Source organism: Ammodytes marinus, assembly GCF_949987685.1.
Source record: "Ammodytes marinus genome assembly, chromosome: 22".
Lineage (NCBI taxonomy): Eukaryota > Metazoa > Chordata > Actinopteri > Uranoscopiformes > Ammodytidae > Ammodytes > Ammodytes marinus.
In genome coordinates, this window is record NC_137226.1 from 4810113 (window position 1) to 4832612 (window position 22500).

Here is a 22500-nt window from a genome sequence, read left to right on the forward strand (position 1 = left end):
TGCTGTATCGAGCTCAAGCTATAACTGTGGCTTCCCCCTGGCTCCACTCCTGATCCCACAGAACTGGCAACCAGCCAGAGCAAAGGGGCTGCTGACAGAGAGACACTGGCTGTGTGCGAACCAACTTGTACATGTGTCCACCCTCAAAACTCAAAATGTGTCCTCTCAAGTAGGCTCTTAAGTAGGCCCTTAAGAGGCTGCTCGGGTATACACCTGTATGTGTGTTGAATAGATATGTTGGATGCACAACACAGTTTGATGATTTACATGCAGCATAAACGAGCCATAACTAAATACACTAAGCTAAGCATTCCCACAAGTTCATGTGACTGTTGCTACTTTTAGTTAATCACACTCTTTAGTTATGCTTTGTAATTCATCCATTACACGTTTATCTTCTGAAGTAAAACCTTAGTACACTCCATTTAATAAAGCTCACTAACAAAATACCCAATTCGTTCTAAAAAGAGACCAGATGGATTTGAACCGACTTCCACTTGGATTCATTTCATGTATTTAAATGTTCTTCTTCTGCTTCTTTGTGCACACGCTGCAAATCCAAAAGTGATTAAAAAAACACTACAGAATGTACAAATTATATTTTCATAATGGAATTCTGACCCAGATTTTTTGTGATATTGATTTACTTGTTCCCATTAAGGGAATAAAAACAAAGCAATAAGGAAAATAAATGAGGCCCTTGGGGAAACACTGCATTGGTCTCCCTAGTTTTTTTTAATGGACCAGGCAGTACGTTTAGTGGTGCCCTAGAGTGCCAAAAATGACTTATTTTGTTTTACTTTTATGGGTGCTTATATCTCAATCAAGGATGCTCAGCCCAGCGTGACAGCATGACAGCTGATCTGCTCTTGTATTTGATGACCTTTGTTTTGGGGGTTTGTGAAATACAGTAGCCTATGTGGTGTGTTATGGCTCCTAAAAAGCAATTCATTGTTTGTTTTTAAACTGGAGGTATTAGTGGAACTTTTATATATTTCTGAAAGAGTCTCATTTTTCCTCTGATGATCGTGAATGACATGTAACAGCAAACGAGACCATCAGTGCAAAGAATGCTATTTTTATCTTGTTTTTCTTAATGCCTTTGTCATGGGTACGCTCACCCAGGAACTACAGCTGGTAAAAACACTACCGCACAAACTGAAAGTTCATGTTCAAGTTTCATGTTAATCATACAAGCGTAATAGTAGTCCAGACATTTTAATCTAAATCTTAGCAACAACCAAAAAAAGCTAATTATAAAACTCCTAAATTTTTACCTTTGCTTCAGCAGTGACTTGCTCTTTTCCAAGTGACTCATAATTCTTCAGTCGGCTGATGAAATGAGATCAAATTAAACTGTATTGGTCCCTGTGGGGTCACCTCACCCTGCTGCCGCCAGTCTGCGCACGCTCTCAATAAACCTGGCTCTTATAATAACTCAAAATGACAGAAACTTATTAACAATGAGGTTTTTCTTCCCTTTCTCTTGCCTTTACATAACCGCGTTGCCAGGAGGAAGATGAGTAGGAGAGAAACATGAATATTTACCCATCAACTGAAGGCCACGATGCACAATGTTTCATATGAAATATTAACTCCATATTCAAATCAAGACGAGAGCAAAGATGTTGAACACATAGAAGACGGATATACCCGCATGTGCACAATGAATCTTTCTTTAAATAAAAACCGAGCAAATGAGCCATTTTTGTTTGTCCCTGTAATCTGTTTATGCATATATACACAGAAATCAAATCCAGCCACCTCTTTGAATGTGACTGTGTGTGTGTGTGTTTTGGTCTCTTTAATCTCGGTGAGGTTTTAACACACACGCCGACAAAGAATGGTTTGTCACACGTCACACCATTCTTCCAAAGCATTTTTAAGCATGAATGCCTTGCTCAACAGACCTCAGTCCGAACAGAGACGGATGTGATCGATCTACATGATGTCTAATGTACATTCATTTTGGTTTTGTGAATACAGATTTCCCAATATTTTGAAATTAGTTTGAAATGATGAAATAGTGATTTAGTCAATTAGTCTATGTAGAAAATAACTATATTGTCAGTCGCCTCATTTTCATTGCAGCCATTCTACATCACTGTCTAATCTTGAATCTTGATGTATTGTCTTTGTTTTTACTATTTCTTAAATGTTATGCCACTGTGAAGCACTTTGAATGGCCTTGTGTCTCGTATGGTGCTATAGAAATAAACTGGCCTTGCCTTCAACACATTTGGCATGGTGGTAGTTGTCTTGTTGTAGTACTAGCACTGTGGCACAACAAACTGATAGAGGCCTTTCTCTAGAATATCTCCTACTCTTCATTCTCCAATGTTTTCTCCCTCTTCCTGTTTACCTCAAGGACAATATGATATCTGAATTCCAGCGAAAGGTCAGCCCTCCCCCCAACACACACACACACACACACACACACACACACACACACACACACACACACACACACACACACACACACACACACACACACACACACACACACACACACACACACACACACACACACACACACACACACACACACACACACACACACACACACACACACACACACACACACACAAACAAAAGGAACATCTCCAAGTCCTCAAGGGCAGAATATGTGTGTGCCAATCTATTTCAGCCAAAGCATTTACACCAGCTATGCTGCAGAGTCTACCAGGCAAAAAGCCATTAGCAAGAGAACTAACTGTAAGGTACACACACACACACACACACACAAATCCCCACAGACAGACCGAGAGCAGAAAGTAGGTAATAACATAACGAGAAGAAAAAGACATACAGTAGAAAGAGTTTGAAAATAATTTGACTCTAATTTGTGTTTTAAGCTGATGAAAGGAACGCTTCATGGAAAAATATAATTAAAATCAACAGAGCAAAGGAAGAAAGATCCTTGAATCACAAGAAAATAAATCTAAAACAAATTTGTTCACATTTTCCCTACAAAAATATGTATTCTACCACACACACACAGACACACACACTACCACTGGACACCTACGCACTGTGGAACAGAGGTCTCAAATGGGACCGCATCACTGCAACTAACAATTATTTTCTCGTACGGTTGATTAATAAAATATCAGAAAGCAGTGAAAATTGCCCCGTGTAAATTCACACAGCCACAATTGGACAAATTCAAATGTCTAGTTTAATCAAACCATCCATTCAAAGCCCAGAGATATTCAGCGTTCTGTAACACATGACTCACACACAGGAAATCCTCGCATTTGAAAAGCGGGATCCGGCAGATGTTTGGAATTTTTTCTTGAATACATCAACGGAAATGACAAATTTCAGATGATAAATGACAAAAACAGCCTACACGGTGCACGCTCTACATACTAGGCACTACGCTACGGAGCATGCCAAGTTCAAGGAGTTTTGAAAAGGGCTTTATAGGCCCAATTACTTCAGATTCCAGGACCCAACATGGCGAAGTTTGAGACACGGATCAAGGTTAATAACTAACACAACACTGAGAGTTCTATAATGAGGACTAGGAGCATCTTTTGTGCAGGAATGTGACCTTCACATTTTTCTTCAGGCTGTTCATACCGTGTGACAGGGATGAGGAGACTTTGGGAGACACACACGCAGACAAGGTTGTTCACAAACATTTGTATAAAAAATACACAAAATACATAAATTCAAGGTATTTCACTGTCTACTTATGCCTCTTTTTTTTCATTGCAGCCATTCTACACGCTGTCTAAATGTTGAATGTCTAATCTTTAATCTTGATGTATTTTCTTTGTTTTGACTATCTCCTAAATGCAATTCCCAATGTCTAATCTTGATGTATTCTATGCCCCTGTAGAGCACTTTGAATGGCCTTGTGTCTGAATTGTGCTATGGAAAAAAACTTGCCTTGCATTTTGGGTAATTTTACATGGGAACATCAATACCAATCTAAAGTCTCAGCCTTTTATCAGTTAATATCCAGGTTATTTAAATCAGACCGCAATCGGCGAACAGCTATATCCCGGCATCATTATTATTATTACAGCCTTTACTCTCAAATAAATAATGTAACTATTTAAATTAGGCATTAGACAAAATTGATGTTGCAATTTGAAAAGCCATCAATGAAACGCTGTGCCCACTCAGAATAAAGCCCGTCCTTTGATGTTCTTTACCATCGTCAAGGGCCCTCGCTGGTTTGTGATCTCAACCTCTGACTGGATGACACACCCGGCCCTCAGCGCCAATGGACTGAATGAAAGGTCGACAGCCATCCTTGAGAGAGACACGACTTGAATGGTGTAATGTGAGTGTGTGTGTGTGTGTGTGTGTGTGTGTGTGTGTGTGTGTGTGTGTGTGTGTGTGTGTGTGTGTGTGTGTGTGTGTGTGTGTGTGTGTGTGTGTGTGTCTGTGTCTGTGTCTGTGTCTGTGTGTGTGTGTCTGTGTCTGTGTGCGTGCGATTGAGTGAGTGAGTGAGTGAGTGAGTGAGTGAGTGAGTACAAAGAGATGTGATAGAGAGATGGAGGAAGAAGTAAAGGAGTAGAACGTAGCTAGGAGACACAGGCCGGAAACACTGACGTAAAATGTGTGTGTGTGTGTGTGTGTGTGTGTGTGTGTGTGTGTGTGTGTGTGTGTGTGTGTGTGTGTGTGTGTGTGTGTGTGTGTGTGTGTGTCTGTCTGTCTGTCTGTCTGTCTGTCTGTCTGTCTGTCTGTCTGTCTGTCTGTCTGTCTGTCTGTCTGTCTGTCTGTCTGTCTGTCTGTCTGTCTGTCTGTCTGTCTGTCTGTCTGTCTGCAGCACTCTGACGCACCTGTGCTGATTTGTCAATGGTGGCCATCCCACGCCTTGATACCGCATGGATTTCTGGGTTGCCTGGCAACATCTCCGCCGACCTTTCTCTCTCTCAAAGTTAATCTGTTTCTCTTGCATTCGCTTCATTATCTTTCTCCCTTTATTTTTCTCTCTATTTTGCATTTCAAGGTTTTTTTTCCCACAAGTGACTGAGATCTGAACTTCTTTGTTATTGTCAATATTGCAGAGGAAGGAACCTCCTCCACACACACACACACACACACACACACACACACACACACACACACACACACACACACACACACACACACACACACACACACACACACACACACACACACACACACACACACACACACACACACACACACACACACACACACACACACACACACACACACACACACACACACACTTTGGCGCAAGCGTCACTCTGCGTTCACATGGCAATGGTGGGAGGAAACCTGTGACTGGCAAATTAAAAATTCACAACAAGGGGAAGCTTCCTTATGCAGGCACGTATGGCAGCCAGCACACACGCACAAACATGCACACACACGCACGCACGCACGCATCCACACACACACACAACCGCATTCGCAGATGTAAACATGTGACGGACTGTAAGGACACGGTAAATTCATTTACTTGGTACAAAGTGCACTCTGGCTAATCTAATACAAAGTACAGCGTCTGACGTGTGTACTGTGTAGACATAAACACACACATACACACACACACACACACACACACACACACACACACACACACACACACACACACTGAAGTTTTCACGTCATCTCATCCATATCAATTGAGCATGCACCTGCTTAGCCATACACAGTACAAATACACAAACACACACTGGATTGCAAGTTTATTAAAAGGATAAACCGTTTGAGATGAATCATCTACTTTTCGAGAATGATACAGAAAATACGGAACATAAAACACAAAAAAACTAAATAACACAAAAACCATGCACACCTCCACAGACAGAAGCTCTGCCAGGCCCAGCTAGAGGTTGATATAGTTAGTTGGGACTTTCATTTTAAAGCTGCTATGATCAATAACATATATATATCAAAAATGCATCATATGACAAATCCATAGCTATCTATCCCAAACTAAACTAAATGTCTCATGTTGAATCACTGATATTTTACTAGCATGATGCCTTCACTTGTAACTGATAGAGAAAATACAGTTTCTGGGGACCATAAAATAGACTATACTAAGAAGGAATGTGGTCAATTTAGATGGCATTACTGTAATATCTTGTGAAGGGAAAAAAATAATTTAGCTTATTAGACATTCACAAAGAAATGACACAAAACTCAATCTAACCCTTTCGTTTCAAGCAGTGTATAGCTACAGTTTTTAGTGTGGATGACTTGCCAGACTGGACAGTTCTTGAGTGAAAGCTGGAAAAACAAGAAAACCGAGTGCTCAGAAGGGCGATACAAAGGTTAACACTCTACTGCTGACATATAAAGTGAAAGATAAATAAGGTGGAGAGAGAGAGAGAGCAGTTCGGGGTTAAGTGTCTTGCTCAAGGACACAATGGTAGAGATGGTGGGCAACGTAGAAGTAATACCAGCCACCACTAGTTTTACTACCAACACCCTCCTGTCCGGTGCCGGGGATCTAACCAGCGACTCGGTCATGGTTACTGGTCGGCCCCTATATTCCTCTAGGCATATCCTACTAAGAACTGGATTGCCAGATTTCATGTGGGATGATGGAAAAGAAAGGATGAGATGGAAATGATGCTAGAGAATTTTTCTCATTTGTTCTCAGAGAGGTTCAGGCTTCTCTCTTTCTGTTAAGTCTGGGGTTGTTTTTACAATCGCAATTACACAGGACTAATTAGCACGGTGCTATCTCAATTATGCCGTAACAACTACATTTCTCTTCCCTGTCTCACCCTGTTCCTTTGCTCCTCCATAGAAACACACACACACACACACACACAAACCCACCTACGCAAACGCAAAAGGAGGCCGCGCCAGATTCTGACTCCCATTTGCAAACACACCAAAAATTATGCCCACCAAAATTGGCTCTATAATCGCATCATAAACTAACATGCACAGAGGTTCTTTTTCTTTGTGATGCACCAACATAATAGTTCTCTCCCTCACACTCACACACACACGCCCACACACACACACACACACACACACACACACACACATACACACACACACACACACACACACACACACACACACACACATCCAGGTGTGATTCTCTCCAGGCAGCATGCCAGTCAAACGGGGAGGCAGGCTGCCAGCGAACAAGACAGAGGGTCTGTTGTATTGTAAATGTCAGATGTCCCGCTGTTTGAGCCAGCGTGCATCTCACAAGTTAAACAACCTCATCTGCACACACTTAACCACACTTACAAACGCAGCACGAGAGAGGGATGAGGAGGGAGGAAGGCCAGGAAAGAAGGAAGGAAGATGAAAGGATGTAGCAATAACACTAGGAAGTGGAGGAGAATTTCAATTAAAAAAGTTAAGGTATATCTTAACTATAACTGAATAAACAAAATGTATTGACATGAAAATTGGATCCGTGGAACACTGTTTGAAGTTAGAAAGCTTCCTGAAAAGTTACTGTTTCAATGTTGTTGCTTACAGCAGCAGGGCCCACTATCTGGTTTACAAAAATATTCTAGTCTCACGTTTGGTTTCAGGTGCCTCCAAAATAATTTAGTTTTGATTCATGATGATAGAATCATTCAATATTAAGAATTACATGTAGAGAAAATAGGTTTTGTAAACTAACTGCTGGCTCTGTCAATGTAAACAAATCCCCCTCCTCTGAAACTGCATACTGCACCTTTAAGGGCTTTGGTTTTAAAAAAAATAAAACACGAAACGCCACACACTTGAATTGAGAGTTAAAAAAAAAAAAAAACTTGTGAAAAACTTTTCTTTCCTGCATTTCATCAAACACACTGAATGCATCAGTGGGAATAAGATACAGCATGCATGAGGGATGAGTAAGATCTAAAGTTGTGACTTCAAACTTGAGTCAATTCTTTGGGTGGTGAATGTGGAGCCAGTTTCAAAGCTAGCTGCCTGGTTGAGGTGATGTGAAATCATACATTTACTGTAAGTATGTCAGTACTGCATTTGCTTTGATGGCCCTATGTTTGTATATCCTAGTTGGAATTTTAGGCAAGAGCTTGAAGTTTCAGATTTGTGACTTTTTAGGGGGGGTTTAATTGACCGTATCTACAGTAACACCATATTTTCTTTTGTGCAAATAGCTACAGTGGCCTTCAAGGACAAGAAGCTAATTACTAAAGATGCCATCATCCACCACTGCCTCAAAGTAATATAATCTTACATCTCTACCAAGTCTGTTCTGATTTTATTTATTTTTTTAAATCTTCACACTGCACCTTTAAAATTTGGGTGTTAAAGGGAATTTTGGGGAGAGACAGAGTAGGTAAATATGAAAGATAGACAGAACAAGCAAGAGATTTAAAAAAAGAAAAATAGGAAGCAAGATAGAGAGTGGACTGAGCTGCCAAGAGAGCCAGCCTCTCTCTAGTGACGGCTCACTCACTCACTGTGTTCCCAAGGTAACCGGTCAAAGTATTCTCACTCAGAATAATAGCATTATCACCAGCCTGTACTTTCACTGTAGGGGAGCAGTGCTATGTAGGTCAATGTACGCTGCACTGTTCCACACCATTAGGGACACACTTATATGCTGATTGTGAAGTGATTGGATAAGTGTGTTCAACTATGTGTGCAGTGCAGAAAATGCTATATAATGGAAATGAGCAGTGACAATATTCACGGTAAGGAAGGTGCAAGGTGGTCTGTGTGCGTGTGCGTTTGTGTGTGTGTGTGTGTGTGTGTGTGTACCTGTGAGTGGCCAGAGAAGCCCAGGTTGCGGCAGCCGTTGCAGGGCGTCAAGGCTTCCCAGAATCCCGTGGGGCCGCAGCTCTTCTCCACCTCGTCTTCCTCCAGGGCGGGAGGGAGGGGAGGGGTCGGCCGCTGCAAAACACAACAGACACACATCAACACATCAGAACAGCTGTTGGATAGGGCTGGGTATCAATAATATAAGTTCAATACTTTTCAGCACAGACCTAAATATGCCTCAAAACAGTTGAAAAATGTAGGGTATCAAAATGTCAAGTATCGAAAAATGCAATCAATCTGAAGATGTAAAAGTGTTGGTGATTGGCTGTGTGGAGCTGGAGTGTCACAGGAGATAGGGAATGTGTGGCTAGCTGAAGGCGGTTACTAAGATAGTAGCTAAGTTACTGATATTTTGAACGTTTTTTTTTACTATTAACATCACATTAGCAGCAGACCACGGGTTAGAATCCGGCCCGTGGTCATTCCCCTCTTTTCCCCCTTTTCATCTCTCTCTCTCCAACCTGTCCAATAAAAAGCATAAAAATGCCAAATGAAAAGCCTCCATGTTTACATGTAAGCAACATGTCGCAAACAAGTTTTCTACATTATTTTTATGATGTCATTTCATATTACGTCAGGGTTGTGTTTACAGTTTGTGCTGCCACAATGTGACCAAACAAAGGGCCCATCGTAGCTAGTGTAATGGCAAATATTGCATATGATATATCTCTGGACTCAAATGTTAGAATGCTTATTAGTGCAATAAGAAACGTTGTATTTATCTTGTATAGACTTGTAAGTGTAATGAGATATATTGCATGTTGTTTAATTGTAAACTGAAATGTAGATTCCTCAAATGTGTATCCAACAAACCACTCAGACTGGCCACACCTCTTCTATTGTCTTATGCTCAACTCCCCCTGCTGTATCTTCAAACTGTCCCTCCCCTCACATGACTGACCAATTGAAAGCATTGCATTGTTGTTATGGTGAACTGAAGCCATTGTTGTTGTTGCCAAAATAAGACACCTGAGCCCTGTACTGTTCCTTGCCATTCTTCTCAGAAAGCCACCGCGGGGCTTCCTGGGTCGGATGGACCTCCATGTTCTACTGGATCCAAGAACATGAAGCCTCTGTTGTTAGATTAAATACTCTTTGCTTGATTATTATTATGATCTCATTTTCTCACTACACTAGCAACATGCATAGCTTTTTACAGAGCCTAGGCTGTGTATTAACACTGGGATTTTTTTCAGAGCTCACACAGTATGGACAGGAAGGGGATAGTGAGGAGAACTTCACAGAATTGCTGAAGAAAGTTGTTTGAAATGAAAGTGAGAGAAGATACAGAATGGTGTAAAGGACAGATGGGAAGAGAGGGGATGAGGGCAGACAATAAGGCAGGAATCAAAAGATCACCAATGGATCCAGTTTGCAAAGGGCCCGGTACAACACTGGAATATTGATTGATGTAAAACAGACTGCAGATAAGCCTCACATAGACACACACACTGCACAGTAGGCCTATGCATGAACAATATACAAGTACATATCCCCTTCCATCACAGTAAAAATAAACCAGGGTTCAATAAGGGAAAGCATTCATTATTCACTACTGAGAGCTGCATAGCTGATCAATATTACATTGGTTGTCTATAAGAAAGCCTCAGAGGCACAGAGAACTATTTTAAGAATCTCTTTTACATAACTACATTAGAGTGTGTTCTTTTCTGAATTTGCATTTGGAAGGCTTGTTAACAAATATATTATGGAGGAAACCTAAACTGGGATTGATTCACAATACATTCAAAGCAAATAGTACATATGTTAGTATTGTCACTGTTATCATATATAGTTAACATGGCATCAGAGCTGATGGACAGTGGACTATCAAACTAAAGTGTTACCAAATAATTTAATGAAAAATACTGTAAGTATGTGTTTGAATGAAAGACATGCGCGCACACAAATATGCATATCCATTATCACCTGGTCTGCACACAATGGGTGCCATGGTAATGCAAGAAGCCTGTGTGGCATTATTACGGTGTGTGTGTGTGTGTGTGTGTGTGTGTGTGTGTGTGTGTGTGTGTGTGTGTGTGTGTGTGTGTGTGTGTGTGTGTGTGTGTGTGTGTGTGTGTGTGTGTGTGTGTGTGTGTGTGTGTGTTGTTGTTGAAGGTTTCTGCATGTTTTATTCATGAATAATAGACACTTTGAATCAGATACTCCATCCACATGTACACACTGTATAGCCCTAAGGACACGTGGACTCACACACACACACACACACACACACACACACACACACACACACACACACAGACGGATGTCAGCAATGTCAGTAATGGAATACAAATTGGTACTTATAGAAAGAGAGAGTGAGAGAGAGAGAAGGGAACACAAGATGGATTGAGATAATTACAGCCTAAGTGAGCAGAGGTGTGTGTGTGTTCAGCATATACTGTATGTGTGTGTGTGTGTGTGTGTGTGTGTGTGTGTGTGTGTGTGTGTGTGTGTGTGTGTGTGTGTGTGTGTGTGTGTGTGTGTGTGTGTGTGTGTGTGCGACTGAGAGAACACAGGCTGCACTGTACGTAAACATGTCTCAGCTTGCTTTTATTTGAAGCTTATTACAAGGAATGAAAAAGATGATTTGATATTGATCCGTGTCACAGTATTCACTGGATGAGGTCGTGTGTCTAGTGCAGGGGTGTCCAAACTTTTTTCACTGAGGGCCACATACAGAAAAATCTACGAAGGGCCGGGCCACTTTGCAAAAATAACACATTTATCAGGACATGTAGCTGCTCTGATGTTTAGTTTCATAGTGTCTTCGTAAATTGTTATCCTTCTTCACGGCAACACTTTACTTGCACATTAAACAGATACATCCCCCCTCTTGTTAAATGCCATTGATACACCCAGTGTTTTCTGCTTTTGCGTCTAATGTCCAGCTTGGTGAAAATAGTAGCCAGCCGAGATCCCGTCCCTACAAGGGGGGTCCGGGGGTATGCCCCCACCCCCACCCCCCCCGGGAGATTTTTTTAAGTTTTTAAAGTGAAATGCATGAATCTGGTGCACTTTGAGAGGGAAATTAAGAGGCTAAAGCTGAAGAATTTTGTATGAAAAAAATGGAGACACTGTGTCAGATGAATTAGAAGCTATTGAAGAAGTTCACATGGATTTTCCATAATAATATTAATTTAAAATAAAATATTATGCAGGGTCCTCTGGGCTTGGTGCTCTTTTTCTTTTATGGGACATATTTCTCTGTAATATAATGAGTGCATTTAAATTATTTAAAAATGAAAAGGGCCGTATTACATTATATTTTAAAAATGTGCCACAGGCCAATCAATCAGTCTTGACACCCCTGCACTAGTGGGATAACTAAGAAATGCAAAAAAAAAAAAATTAAAAAAATCTAAGAGCCATATTACATTATGTTTTTAAAATCGGCCGTGGGCCAACTGCGGCCCGCGGCCCGTAGTTTGGACACCCCTGGTCTAGTGTGTGTCTCTGCAGGTGAGCAAAGAAGAAGAAGAAGAGAAAGGAAAGCCAAAATAGAAGCATTCACATTGTAGAAAGCAAGCGGGAAGCAACTGTGCGTGTGTGTGTGTGTGTGTGTGTGTGTGTGTGTGTGTGCGTGTGCGTGTGTGTGGTATAAAAGGCTCAGGTGGAGGGGGTCAGTGTGATAGATGATCTCTGTATCTTGCTGTGCGTCTGACCTCCGGTAAAAGTGGAATGGAAAAAGTTCAAAGCCGTTTATCTGTGCTGGCTGTTTGAAATAAACTGCAGCTGTGATTCTCTGGTCAGCTAGTACTGATAAAAGGCTAGCTGTTTGCACCCCAGACTGGAATAAAAACCATGGAGGTCTGATCAGATTACCTGTGTGTCTGAGTGTGTGTGTGTGTGTGTGTGTGTGTGTGTGTGTGTGTGTGTGTGTGTGTGTGTGTGTGTGTGTGTGTGTGTGTGTGTGTGTGTGTGTGTGTGAGAGTGTGTGTGAGTGTGTGCGACTGAGAGAACACAAGTAAAGTAGATTGCACTAACGGTATTTCAACATAAAGGGCATTAAATAAAGATAAGGTCACGAAAAAAACCATACTGCAGGCCATGAACTAGTGTTTGAGCACCGATAATAATTATAATTCCAGATAGATGTAGGCAACAAACAACAAACAAAAAAGCTGTAAACACATCAATGGACAAACTATCTGATACTGCCCCCTGTTGTCTAAATAGACAAAGCACAAGCAAGAACATTCCCATACACACACACACACACAGTGTTTCAACACATCTGGAGCCAGAAAATAATACATTGTACTATCTAATAATACTATCTAGCTATTCAACTATAGCCGAGAGAACGTATTATTGTTCTTAGTATTATTTAAGTTAAAATTAATCTGTCAATTATTTTTTTTTGATGCCGATTATGATTCAATTTCATATTTTGCTTATTACTTACTGAGCAGTCCTAAATCATAACATAAGAGGCTAAAACCAGTGACTGTGTTCAACATTTTTGCTTTGATTATTGAATATAAGATTATAGATGTGTGTGTGTGTGTGTGTGTGTGTGTGTGTGTGTGTGTGTGTGTGTGTGTGTGTGTGTGTGTGTGTCATAACAGAGCAACATTGTACCTTAGTGACTCTGGTTAGTGTTCCGTTGGGTCTGTCGGGGGGGCGCTCGTCATCAGAGAGGCGTCCGCTGCCGAAGCTCTCCATGGAGTGAGAGGAGATGGTGTGACACAGCTCCTCAAAGGAATAGTCTCTGTCCCGACACTTCTGCATCTCATGGAGCAGTTTGGATAGTTCACTGGTCACTGCATCATCTGGGGAGGGAGACAAAAAGGGAGGAATACATTCTTAATGCATCAGTGTTACATCAGGATTTCTAAACCACCAAACACACACACACACACACACACACACACACACACACACACGAATGCCAGTAAACATGAAGGAAGCCTTGTCTATCACCAGAACAGGCCATCCCCAGGGATATCCAATTCAAATGTAAGACCTTTTAATACCTTTTTAACGCCACTCAAAATAAATGGAAACTCTGACGCATTTTAAGGTATTTTTATTAAGAAAATGTATTATAAACTCACATTAATATACTCACATTGATCAATTGTAACAATAGTGTAACAAAATCAAAAAGTGCTCATTTCTTCAAGGGCAATAAAAAATATAAGAACTTTGAAGGTCTCATTTCTAAAATATTCAATTCAATGCTGTTTTAATGCTCCCTGATAAAAGTAGTCAAAATGAACCTCCTCTGTCTCCCTCCTGCACTACTGATGAGTTCAAAGTCGCATTCAGGAACAAATTCTGCAAATCACTTTTGCTCTAAGAGGCTCTTAGTTAGTTATGGTATTTGCTTGACAGGCCTCGAGAAAGGAGAATGGATCAGCAGTCACCACTCGTTGCAGTCTCACACTCATACCACAGGGGGCAGCACTGGACAGGGAAAAGCTGGCTGGCTGTTCAGAGCAGTAGTGACGGTTCCCCCCTGTAAAAGGAGCTGCTCTCCATGGCTGGCTTTATATTTCATTGGTTGCACTAATTGCAGCAACCATAAATTACACTTCCAAATCTAGTTATGAAGTATTTGTTTGCTATACTGATGTACATAGATGCACAAAAGTTCAAGTTATAATGCGTAGCTTTTTCCTATAAATGAATGATGGTTACAACCAAGCCATCGCCAAATGAGTTGACGCAAAGTTAATTAAGTCGATCAGCTCTTAAAAACTATTGCCGTATATTTCTCATCAAGAAGCGCCCACGAAATGTTTCAGTTGTTCATTCTACTGCTAATAAAAAACCTGCACGTACAGTAGAAGGATTAAAATCCAAGAGCGATCACCCAAGGCTTACCTCATGTAGATATACTGACGACAGGGTTGTTGTAACTACTAAGAATTCCTCATGGGGGCGACATAAGTTTCACACTATAGCTTTAACTAAAAATACATTTAGATGCTTCTATTTACTCCTTTACTTCTGGTTCCCGTTCTAAATTTGAAATCTCATTTTCTAGCACTCTTGAATCTTTGGATTGGAAGGCCTCTGGACAGAAAACAATGAAAATGTCTTTTGAGCACCATGAATCTTAGTGCCATCTACGTATATTATTGCATTGTGGCTGACAGTTACATCCATTTGTTTCTACTCACTCTTGTGTCTGAGGGAGGGGGAGGCACAGGGCGAGGGCACGTTGGTCCGAGGGGCCGGGACGGGACACTTTCTGACGGGCTCCTCAGCCAGACTCCTCCTGTCCAACTCATCCATCATGTGTTCTACACAGACATGGGGCAGAGAGAGAGAGAGAGAGAGAGAGAGAGAGAGAGAGAGAGAGAGAGAGAGAGAGAGAGAGAGAGAGAGAGAGAGAGAGAGAGAGAGAGAGAGAGAGAGAGAGAGAGTACAAACATGCAGGGTTAGACCAGGTGAGAGAGGTTCTGTAGGCCGGAGCAAAAGCATTTCAGAGGCATTTTACTGGATCAATATAACAGCATGGCCATCCCATCATCAGCATGGCAAACAGCTGGTGCGGCATTCAATTCACGCCTCTCCAACCCCACGCGCCGCAAATTCAATTCACAGCTTCTGCTAATAGCTCATAGCGCACTGCTGTTCATGAAAGGCAAAAGAGGTGAGAAAATTATTAAGAGGAAAGAGGGAGGAAGAAGGGGAGGAGGAGAGGGAGGAGATAAAGCAATTCCATGTGTGTGTGTGTGTGTGTGTGTGTGTGTGTGTGTGTGTGTGTGTGTGTGTGTGTGTGTGTGTGTGTGTGTGTGGGCAGAAGATGAGTTGAAGCCTCGACAATAAACTTGCTCGAGTGAGGCTTTAGTGGCTGAAAAAACATGCAAACACTCTGAAATAATGTGGCAGATTTCATGCAGAGTCGTAATGAGGAACCCCTAGTAATTACAGGAAAGAGTGTGTGTGTGTGTGTGTGTGTGTGTGTGTGTGTGTGTGTGTGTGTGTGTGTGTGTGTGTGTGTGTGTGTGTGTGTGTGTGTGTGTGTGTGTGTGTGTGTGTGTGTTGATACTATTATGAATCCCCGGCATTCAGCTCAATAATGATGATGGACAACCATATTTGCATAATACTAAGCATGGGAATGTTTATTAGAGAGAGAAATGGGGGGTGGGCTTGGAAATGCGATAACAGTTTTATTATTAATTCAGTGGGTTCATCAGAATACATAATACAGCCTGCTGTCTTAGTGTAACTGGTGAACCACTGCACTGTAGTACATAACCCGTTACAAACATTGTATAATGAATTTGAACAGTAGGCTGAGTCATGCGGCGTAAATCAAATGAGGATCTATTCATTATTGGTCCTAACCGGTAAAAGCCCCTCAGCTGCAACAAGCCAGTAAATGACAGGTCTTTTGTGTGTGTGTGTGTGTGTGTGTGTGTGTGTGTGTGTGTGTGTGTGTGTGTGTGTGTGTGTGTGTGTGTGTGTGTGTGTGTGTGTCCTTCACCCTCTCTCCAACAGGAAATGGCATGCAGCTGATCTTCTTACCAAGTCACAGCTGTGTCCTTTTCTCTCTTTTTCTCTCTCTCTCTCTCCATCTCTCAAAAACTCTCCCTCTCTCTCTTCTCCTTTTCTTTTTATTCGCTCTCACAAACACAATCAGTCTCCTATTTATGCTGAAGTTCAAATCTCTCCATTTTCCACTTACTGGTTTACTGAGATTAGAATTCGATGGCTGCCCTCTATCTACCATCATATTGGATTTCTTGACATTCAAAAATCCACAAGTGGTCTATTCATGTCTATAAAGGGTGTCTCCATCTTTGTAGTCTTTCAGTTTCATAGCATATTATTCACAGATATTTAGATTCCTAGGCTAGAAGTATTTTATTTGCTCAGGATATCATCAGAAAAAAGGAATGCTCAAAAGATGTTGGGACACATTTCAAGTGAAGAAGATAATTAAAGGTGCACTATGTAACTTTGGGTGTGTCAGAGAAGAGAACATTTTCTCAAGGTATAGTCTCATAACTGAATGAACAAACTTTACTCACAGGAAAATTGGCTCCCTGAAACAGTGTTTGAAGTGAGAAAGCTTCATGAAAAATTACTGTTTCCCTGTTTTTGTTTACAGCAGCAGGGCCCACAGCTTGGTTTACAAAAATATTCTAGTCTAACGTTTGGTTCCAGGTACCTCAAAATAATTTAGTGTTGATGTATGATGATGGAATTATTCAATACTAAGAATTTCATTTAGAGTAAATATTTTTGGTAAACTAACTGCAGGCTCTGTGAATGTAAACAAATCCCCCTTCCTCTGAAACTGCATAGTGCACCTTTAACAGCTGCGTGTTCATTCACTCAGTGCAAGCTCACCCTGTGCCGCCAAGCTTTGTTCAAACACCAAACCAAACCACACTTTAACTTCTAGTGGAGTGAACAAAAGGTTGCAGAGATACCAAACGTGTCAAGATGAACGTTGTCAGAGTTTCCTCCCAGAGTCTTGCTGGTTTGCCATGAGTCACGAAGCACCAATGAAGAAGAGCTGGAACAACCTGATACAAAATATATTGTATATGTGACACAGTGTGGACCCCTGTTACTTTACACAACTTAAAAGTGCTCCGAGGAACTTTCAGTTTGTGTTCATTCTTGCACCCCCTTTGGACAAAAGCGGTAGTGTATTTACCACGCCAGCTGTTGTTCCTGGGTAAGCGTACCTATAACAAAGGCATTAAGAAAAACAATATAGAAATAGCATTCTTTGCACTGATGGTTTTGTTTGCTGTTACATGTAGTTTATGATCATCATATCAGGAAAAAATGTCACTGTTTCAGAAATATTTAAAAGTTACACGTAGCACCTTTAAATGAGCAATTGATTTATTGTGTTGTGCAACTCTGGTGTATTCTCCTCATCCCTACATTAGTCTCTCCTTAAATCATCGGAGACTGCGTGACATAGACACACCCGCAGATCACAGTGATAGCCAGGGCCCCTCGAACCACAGATTACAGTGTTCGTACTGTGACTCATAATCACCTCGGAGACAACACAGTCTTTAGATGGTGAAAATTCTTCTTCTTTTTTTCGGGAGTGAAATCAACCTTACGACCACTGGCCACACTCACAAAACACACTATATTGAGAATGAAAACAGGCCTTTAATGGCAGGTGGAAGACTAAGATGAAAAAGATTGACAAAGACTACAAAATAGATTTTTTGGGGGGGTTGAGCTGACTAAGATGAGGTGTAACTGTAGTAGTTCTGATATGAGGTTGTGACTTTACTGGTTTTAACCAGTTGAATTGCGGAGTGGACATTCTAAATAGATCATTTAATAAATTGTCAGGAAAAGAAACTATTTTGATTACTGATTATTCCCTGCAGTTATTTTTCAAAACAGACAACATTTCTCAAATTTCAGCATGTGAAATGTGAAGATTGGTGTTCTTTTTTTCCCCAATAATAAACTAACAACCTCCAGGTTTGGAGTTAATGTTTGGGTAAAAATAAGGAATAAAAACAATTCACCGTGGGCCTATGATAAATATTGAACTAGGTTTATTATAGATCAAAGGATTAATCAAGCATCTGAGAAAAACTAACCTGCGGATTCCTCGATAATTAAAAAATTAAAAAATATAAAATCCAATTAGATTTTCTTCCCATATATACAAACGCATTTTAAACACGTTTGAACAGTCCTTCCTCTTTCCAACATCCTGTTTTCACTGGAACTAAAAATCTCAGTCAAATTGAAGGCCACGGTGGATATGAAAACATTTTGTGTCAAAGCAGAAAAAAAATTGCAACAAATGCCAGTACACATCTTAATTTGAACAGTAGTGACTAACTTATTGCTGTGTTTCTGTCACATATTCCTACAGTATAAATGCCAAAAATCACAAAGCAAGCCCTGTATTACTCAACAAAACACACTGAGAATTTTACCACAGATGCCAGAAGAACATCTGTGAACATCTTATTCCAGATCTAACTCGGCCAGTAAATTGTGAAGAATATATTGCATTGTGGGAAATCTCAAGGACAGTTGTGCAAATTGTGCACATATAAAAGTGCCTATTGTTTCTCCGGGAGAGAGATTAACTTCCTGGGAAAAACGAGATATCTGAATTGGATCGCATCTGTTTGCATCAATGGTCACAATGACGTACACGGAAAAACTGCGAAAATTGCGGCTGGCCCATGCACATGTTGCACTGCCTGGCAAAATGTCTGCAGGATACCTCGAGAGCAATCATAACCACTCCTCACCAAATATCAATCAGAACATATGTCTCCAAATGCATCAAATTGAACAAAGTTAAATCCAAAAAGAACACATGCATTAGAGCGCTAGTGTAGTTATGTATGTACACAGTTTAGGATACATGTCACTGTGCATGCACTTCTTGCACCCTTATGGTTTTAAAGTGTCCATGAAGCTCTGGGTACTGTACCTTTAATATTTGAGTTTTAATGCATCGACTGTATAAGAGGTTTCTATTTTTTGCTCCTGCATTGACCCAATTTCTCAAGTGAAATTCATCTAAATCTAAAGTGCGTGCATGTGTGCGTGTGTGTGTCTGTGCCTGCCTGCGTGTGTGCGTGCGTGTGTGTGTGTTTGTTACCTTGGATAACAGCAGTGATTTGCTGTGATTTCAGTGCAGGATGTTCTCTCAGGATCTCCAGAGCGGTTCTCCCCTGGCTGTCCCTCAGTTTGGTTTCGATCCCTGAAGACACACACACAAAAGTACAGTAGAGGCGTGCATACAATTCTTTTTTTTTTTTTACATACAGAAGTTTGTTAGCTTAGCTTAGCAAAGCCTGGAAAACAGGGGAAACCCATTAGCCTATAGCTCTCTGTCCATATATGCAACTCAAAATGTACCACCACCACAACTGGTGAACTAAGGCCTTGAGTATCTTGTTTGCTAAATGTATTTTATCATGTTAAATGATCCAAGCAAATTCCATCTGCTGTTAAAAAAAACTGTGTGTTAAGGTTAAAAGTTTGAGAGTTGGCAATGAACTCTGGAGTTATATATAAACTTACAATCCAAAACATGACAAAGATATCAACTGACTGTAACATGGCAACATCCTCAGCTGTTTCCCTGAATAGTTCACGACTGACAATGAAAAGGCACGGTGCCCATCCTCGCCCATCCACACACACACACACACACACACACACACACACACACACACACACACACACACACACACACACACACACACACACACACACACACACACACACACACACACACACACACACACACACACACACACACACACACACACACACACACACACACACACACACACACACACACACACACACACCATTTGAAGGGTGGTGCCAGGTTAAAGTCCAGTGAATCAGGTCAGCACAGCCCCATGTCTAACCAGGATGTTAATAAAGTCGAGGCCAAAAGAACATGGTCACCCAGAGGAAGAGCTAGAGGAAACAGGAATGCTAAAGGAAAGTGGGTGGAGGGTATTTGTGGAATCAAAGACTGTGGTGGACACACTTGAGCGGCCCGAATATAAGGAGGAATGAGGAGGAAAATTCTAGATTTTTTAAATTTAGAATTTTTCAGCAAATTCAAACAATGTCAGGGTGGTGAAATGTTCTACTTATCAGCATAACTTTTGCCCTCATCATCAAGTCAGAGACGTCGTTAAAATGAGACCCGCAACATAACATCCTGTGGAACTTTCAAGCCCTTCTTTTGAAAATGGCAGATACAATAAAAAAAAGCTGAAAGTCCAGGATTTTTAAGCATCATACAGATGCTCTGAGTTTACCTGAGGGTGAATTCAACTTCCTGACATCACCCCTGACACACACACACACACACACACACACACACACACACACACACACACACACACACACACACACACACACACACACACACACACACACACACACACACACACACACACACACACACACACACACACACACACACACACACACACACACACACACACACACACACACACACACACACACACACACACACACACACACACACAAATTTTTAGTTTTGTCCCAGGATATATTTATAGACCCACCTGAGTCAAGCAGGAGGCGAACAACATCCATCTTCCCAAAGAGAGCTGCCTCGTGGAGGGCACTGCCATTCTCTGTCTAGAGGGGAGGCAGAGAGAGAGAGAGAGAGAGAAAGAGCGAGAGAGAGTGTGTGTGTGTTAATATTCAATCATTTTAACAATTGAAACCAAAGGCAAAAATAGACATCCAAAAACACAAGTGGAAGGGGAGCACAAAGGCATTTCAAATAAAACATTTAAAAAGGATTTAAAGGGAGCAAGAAGACAATATTTTCTTTTTATAGAATAATTTTTTCTCTTTTGACGAAAGACATTCAGCTGACTGTAGCATGGCGCTTTTCCCTGTTTTATCACAGACCCAAAGCGCTTTACATTGTTTTGTACACATTCACCCATTCATTCATTCATACACTGATAGCAGCAGCTATACTACGCAGGGTTTACAAGCTAACTATCGGGAGCAATTTAGGGTTCAGTGTCTTGCCCAGGGACACTTGGACATGTGGCGGGGAGACGGGGGATCGAACACTGATCCTGCAACCCAGTGGACGTCCGCCCTACCTGCTTTGACAAATAGTTTAATTTCCTGCCAACTGCTTGAGTCCAAACCCATTTCTAACCATAACACTAGCATAGTATGTGTGGGTGGGTTGCCCAATTTCCCTCACCGTAGGCCGGGCACACAAACAGCCCTGTGGTGCATCTAATGGGGATATTATATATGTGATGCAACACTTGGAAACTATAGAGGGGAGGGATCTTGGTAAGTGCTTCCTTTTGAAATCAGCAGCGATGAGACAGATGATTAGTCTAACAAGTTGCCCACTTTTAAAAAACAACTCAGGAGCCACAATATGACAAAGGAAACAGCTGTTAAGTTCACCTGGGTGGGAACCCTGCAATACATCCTACCTTCATGAATTGTAATAGTGTGCCGCTCATTGACAAAAACTGTGTGGAAGAAAAATTTGGAACACCTCTATTTACAATGCAATACAACTCAACCGCACCGCAGCAAGCCTGAAGCTTTAGTGCACTATGCAGTTTCAATGAAGGGGATTTGTGTACATTTGCAGAGGCTGCCGTTAGCTTACAAAACATATTACTCTACATGTAATTCTTAGTATTGAATAATTCTATCATCATTAATCGAAACTAAATAATTTCGAGGCACCTAGAACCAAAAGTGCGACTATAATATGTTTGTAAACTAAACTGTGGGCCCTGCTGCTGTAAACAACAACAGTAGAACAGGAACTTTTCACGTAGCTTTTCCACTTCAAACAGTGTTCCCAGGTATCTAAATTTTCCTGTGAGGAAAGTTTGTCTATTCAGTTATGAGAATATACCTTATGAAATGTTTACTTTTGAGACACAACCAAAGTTACACAGTGCACCTTTAAAGTGCATTGTTGGATAGTAGTAGTGATACAGAAGACGTCCATGTTATTTCAAAGTCGAAGGTCCCACACGCATTGGAAATAAAGTTCAAAAGTTCAAAGACTGAAAAATGACTTGACACGACTTATGCACACTTTATGTGTCTGTGTCTCCATTACACACTGAATATACTGCCATGTACACCTTGAAGGGATGCTAGAATACCCATCAGGGACACTAAAGACACTCAGGCGTATACACTCACTGCCATGATAAAAATGGTACTCTCTCACTCACACACACACTATACACGCAGGCTGCAGCAACATACATATGCCGAATA

At 41.1% G+C, this 22500-nt stretch overlaps 1 protein-coding gene across 2 annotated transcripts in view; it reads right to left on the reverse strand.

The window, feature by feature from the left end:
* anks1b (ankyrin repeat and sterile alpha motif domain containing 1B) overlaps positions 1-22500 on the reverse strand; it is a 206563-nt gene that overhangs the window by 104657 nt on the left and 79406 nt on the right. The window contains exons 6-10 of one of the 2 annotated variants that reach the window (XM_080050738.1): positions 20781-20856; positions 19325-19426; positions 14880-15002; positions 13333-13523; positions 8689-8820 (exon numbers count right to left, since the gene is read on the reverse strand). In XM_080050738.1, the coding sequence (XP_079906864.1) occupies positions 8689-8820; positions 13333-13523; positions 14880-15002; positions 19325-19426; positions 20781-20856 (624 nt within the window). Of the gene's footprint in view, positions 1-8688; positions 8821-13332; positions 13524-14879; positions 15003-19324; positions 19427-20780; positions 20857-22500 lie in introns of those variants that run through there. The other variant, XM_080050736.1, reaches the window with a different exon arrangement.